The 5,000-nt window shown below is 59.0% G+C and overlaps 1 protein-coding gene across 1 annotated transcript in view; it reads left to right on the forward strand.

Annotated features, from left to right (window-relative positions):
- The first annotated feature begins 1,184 nt into the window (after nt 1-1,184).
- UNCX (UNC homeobox) overlaps nt 1,185-5,000 on the forward strand; it is a 4,412-nt gene continuing 596 nt past the window's right edge. Inside the window, exons 1-3 of the mRNA XM_053992160.1 lie at nt 1,185-1,592; nt 2,740-2,915; nt 4,542-5,000. The exon at nt 4,542-5,000 is cut by the window's right edge and continues 596 nt beyond it. Coding sequence (XP_053848135.1) covers nt 1,343-1,592; nt 2,740-2,915; nt 4,542-5,000 — 885 coding nt within the window. The 5' untranslated portion in view covers nt 1,185-1,342. The remainder of the gene's footprint in view (nt 1,593-2,739; nt 2,916-4,541) is intronic.

Raw genomic sequence — 5,000 nt, forward strand, 5'->3', positions numbered from 1 at the left:
GAGGGGCTGGAAGTACCCCCTCTTCCTCTCTCCTGGGAGCTTGGGAAGTGTTTCTCTAACCGGGAGAGGGCACAAAACTGAGGGTCCCCAGCCCCGCGCTTTGCCGGAGAACCGTCCCTTAAATTATTCACCGGGGGAATCTATCAATGTTTTATCTGGGTGAAAACTTCTATGGAGACGTAATTTAATTAGGACCAGTTTGGGAGCTGTGGATGACTGGCGGGATGAAGCGTGGGGTTTGCGATGGGCTGCTCCAGCGGAGAAAGGGGGGAATGGGAGCGATGTAGGGGTGGGAACTTTGTTTGGGTTTGATTTTTAAAAATTAGTAATAGTAGTAGTTTTTGGCCTCCTCTTTAGTGATCAGAGGCTGCTTCTGGTCGTGGCTGCACTCACAATTCAAAGGTTGTGGTTACTGCTGGAGAGGGGGTGTCCGTGGCCGAATCGATAGGAGATTGCATTAATTATGATTTCGATTGATATGCTCAAATCTCCTCCTAAACGCTGCAAACGGCTCTTCCTTTTTCATTTTTTTCTCCTTCCTTTCCTTCTCCCCCCCCATTTTTCCCCTCTGCCCCCCTCCCCTCTCCCCTGTTATAGAGCCGGAGAGGAGATGAAAAGGCTTGTAGTTTTAAATTCAATGTGACAGCTCTGGAAAGAGCGGATGATGAATCTCCTATTATTGGATCAGTCTATTTGCCGCTCAATGTCTCTCTGTAATTGGAGCAACATCACTTTAAAGGTTCAGAGAGTAGAGCATTTCTGGTGAAAAATCCCCACAACACGCTGGTGAATGTTTTAAAGGGAAATCTATTAGTGATTTGGCGAGGGGAGGGGACAAGGGGGAAGAGGGTGGGTTGGAGGGGTGGGGGGGGGAGGCTGTGTGTGTGTAACTCCGACTGTTTAGAATTTAACCGGGTATCAGGCAGATCCGCGCGTTCCCCTCCGCCCCCCCTGCCCGCCGCACCCCCTGCCCGCCCGGCCCCCGCCGCCCTCCTCGGGCTGGAGTTCGTATCAAAGCCCCCCTCGTCGTGTTGTGACAGCTCTGATATTGTTTATTGAGGCTGGATGTCAGGTATAATTAGCAATCGATATGGAAAACGTTTGCTCCCCACACTGGCACGTCTCTGACGTCAGGACCGATTAACGTTTCTTATTGGTCCCAAATTCCCCCAGCCTGAGCTAATTATTGGGAGCCTGATGTTGATAAAGTTAAAGCGCCCGGCGCCCTGCAGCATGAGCCCCTCGCCGCGCCGCCTCCTCCGCCAGCAGCACCCCCGGCCCCAGCCGCCCCGCCGCCAGCGCCCCCAGCCCCGCCGGCACCCCCCGCCCTAGAGCCGCCCCCATGATGGACAGCCGCATCCTGGAGCATCCTCATGCCCAGTTCGGGGGGATGGTGGGTTTCCCTTACCCGCTCGGGCACCACCACGTCTACGAGCTGGCCGGGCACCAGCTGCAGTCGGCGGCCGCCTCCGTGCCCTTCTCCATCGATGGATTACTGAGCGGCTCCTGCGCCGCCTCCGTGGTCAACCCGGCGCCGCTGATCCCCTCCGGCTGCGGGGTGAGCGGGGACAGCCAGCCCTTCAAGCTCGCAGGTAGGAGCGGCCCCGTGTCGCGTGTGTCCCCCCCCGCCCCCCCCCACCCCGCCACCCGACCGCCGCTCCCCGCCCGGAGAGTGTCACCGCGGAGGAAGAACAGCACCGCACCCCTGTAGCCTCACTGTCCTCATCGACGAATTTTGGGGTGTCTCGGGGGGGAGGGTAGGCGGCTGTGCTGGCCCCCCGAGGGGGCGGACGGCCCCGGTCCGAGCGCCGGGAGCATTCCCCGCTCCCACCGGCGCAGGGCCACGCGTGTGCCCTGAACAATAGCGGGCCCGGCCCGGTGCCTTCCCGCAAAGTTCATCGTGTGGCAGCTCGGATCATACCATTAAAAGATAATAATAATAAAAATAATAATGGGAATCACTGGGGTTTGGGGAATGAAGAGAGGTAACAATTATTTTCTAATACGATTTAACCAAATGGAAGCCTTCTCCCTCCTTCCCTCCCCACCGGCCTGTGGCACCGCTATTGTTCAGCTACTAAAACATCCCTAACATCCTTCTGGTTAAGCCTGGAGCTGCCCCACACTGCACCTCAACTAAACACAAATTATTATTATTATTACTATTATTATGATTTTTCTTAATTTCCACACCTGGCGAAAAACGTTAGGGGAGGTGCAGCCGGGGCTGAAAATCCCCAGCCTGGAGCTGTACGTATTCGGAGAGGCTGCGAACATCCCAGCCCCACGCCCGCCAGTGCTCGGGGGACTGGGGCAGGCCCAGGGGCCGCCCCGCACCCGGGGTTCCGCGTGGAACGGGGCCGTGAGCTGTGACCCACGCAGGTGCTCCGGAGGGGCTGGGGAAGGGAAAGATGGGGGGGACTTCTATTTTTTTTTTTTTTTTTTTTTTTTTTTAATGAAACCTTTGGTGGTTGGAGCAAATATTGGAACTTCTCTCTCTCTCTCTGCCAGCTGAGTGCCTGTGGAGAGCTTCCTTCAGGAATAAATGTTCTGTAAAGTACATTTTCGGAGGAGGCGAGGGCAGATCGGGTTCCTCCCCATTTTTAGCGCAGGTGTGTGAATAATCCCGCTCTTTTACGAACGCTATCGAGCACAAAAGTTAAAAGGCTCCTGTGAATGGCAGGGAGGGGGGGAGAAGGCCTGTCTCCCAGGGACCTGAGGGTATTTCTGCTTTTTCAGACTCGGGTGACCCGGACAAGGAAAGTCCTGGCTGTAAAAGAAGACGAACCCGCACCAATTTTACTGGCTGGCAGCTCGAGGAGCTGGAAAAGGCGTTTAATGAGAGCCATTACCCGGACGTGTTTATGCGAGAGGCTCTGGCTCTCAGGCTAGACTTGGTGGAGTCCAGAGTGCAGGTAAAAAACGCGTCCCCCCTCCTTCCCCCCCCCCCCCCATCCCCAGCTCTCTCCATGCGCCGAGCAGTCCCCGGGGAGGCCCCTCGGACCCTGCTCCGGGACGGGCCCTGTGCTCTTGGGCCGCAGCCCCGCGCCTCCCGGCCCTTTTGTTCCCTGCCTTGCACTGCTGCTTGCTGTCTTATTTTATCATTATTATTATTATTATGACTATCCCTTTTTTTTTTTTTTACTCTTGCAAAACGAGAAGAGTAGTAACCCAGCCCGGCTTCCCTTAACATTTTTTAGTATGTTTTTCCACTGTAAACATTTTTCTTAAATGAGTCAAGGGCGAGAAAATTAGCATGCAAATATGAGGCTTAATCGCGGGCCAGGGTATGCTGGAGAATGTCAATAAAGCTCGTAGATGCATCGAGAGCAAGTGAAACTTGTAAAACTTAATTTTAACGAGCTGCTCAGGCCCTTGGTGGTGCGGGACGGGGATGGGAAGCACCCATCTGCTTCAGTGGCTCTTCCAAAAAATAAATGGGAAGTGGATGGGGGGATACGGGGTGGCTGCTGGATCTCGGGATGCTGTTTAGTGCCGCGGTGGCTGCGAGCGGGCGGCGAGGCCGAGCTGCGGCCCCGCATCTTGCCGGAACCCGCGGCCGTGCGGGGGCGGCTTCGCGTGGGCTGCGTGTGCGGAGAATGCGTCCTTAAACCCACCCCGGGAGTCGGGGACGGGCCCCCCGGGATGAGGCAGCGCCGTTGTCCGCGGTTCCTCCATAGGCTTTGCTTCACCGTGTCCTTCCAGACGCTTTCCCTCCCGCGCCGGCTCCCAGAGCCGCCTCTCGCCGTGCTCGGGGAGCCTGCGGAGCCCGGCCCGGGGAAGGAGCCGGCATCGGGCCCCGGTATTGGCGCGGTGCTCCCGAGCTGGGGTCCGGTCCGGCCGGGACAGGCGCTGCCAGCAGCCCCGAGAGGGCGAGGAGGGACGCGTGTGCCCGCGGGCTGCAGGGACACCGGGGACCTGCCAAGGCAGGCCGGAGCAGAGCGGTTTTAATTTAGTTTAATTTCTCTCCTACGATCTATCGATAACAAACCCAAGCAAACCCCATTTTGGGCTGATCCAACTCCTCTGCTCCGGCTCCCGGGAGGGGCAGGAGCTCCCAACTCCGCACGTCTGGGCGAGGCACCGTCCGTCGTGTCCCCCCCGCACCCCCTCACTTCCAGCCGCTTTTTGTGCTGTGTTTATCGCATTTTGCGTGCTGCTGCGGGGGAATCGGGCCAGCGATCGGTGCTTCTGCACCCCTCGGCTACGGGGAAGAGCTGGGGGGCTGTGGAATCCCATCTCCTCCTCGTGGCGCCGGTTCGGGCAGGGTGCAGCGTGTGTGTGCGTGAGTGTGCACCCCCTTCTTGCTTTTTGTTTTTTCCCCTACGCTTTTAAAGAAGTGTGGATATCTCTTCCTACCCCCTCCCCTGCTCTCCGTTTCTCAGAGGCCCCGGTCCTGGAAGGGGGCTGCCGGCACCTCGAAGGGGTGGACGAGAGAGGCCTGAGCAGCGCTTCTCCCCTCCGCCCCCCTCCCTCCGCCCTGGCCACCGCGGGGGGCCGGTGCGCTGGGTGTTAATTGCTTCTCGTTGTTCGGTGTGTAGGTCTGGTTCCAAAACCGCCGGGCCAAATGGAGAAAGAAAGAGAACACGAAGAAGGGCCCGGGGCGGCCGGCTCACAACTCTCACCCCACGACGTGCAGCGGGGAGCCCATGGACCCCGAGGAGATCGCCCGGAAGGAGCTGGAGAAGATGGAGAAGAAGAAGAGAAAGCACGAGAAGAAGCTACTCAAAAGCCAAAGCCGCCACCCGCACTCTCCCAGCGCCCTCTCCCTCCACAGCACGCCCAGCTCCGACAGCGACAGCGGCGGCGGGGGAGGCCTCTCGCCCGCCCCGCCTGAAGCCAAACCCCGCGGGCAGCCCCCGCCGCCCCATCCGCCGCTCCCCGCCGCCGCCGCCCCCTCCGAGCCGCCCCCCGGCACCTGCGACCAGACGGCCGAGCCCTTCTACCCCAGCCAAAGAAGCGGGAGCGGGCGGCTCCAGCGCCCGCCCGACAAGGACTGC

This window comes from Vidua macroura, chromosome 16 (genome assembly GCF_024509145.1).
Source record: "Vidua macroura isolate BioBank_ID:100142 chromosome 16, ASM2450914v1, whole genome shotgun sequence".
NCBI classification, from domain to species: domain Eukaryota; kingdom Metazoa; phylum Chordata; class Aves; order Passeriformes; family Viduidae; genus Vidua; species Vidua macroura.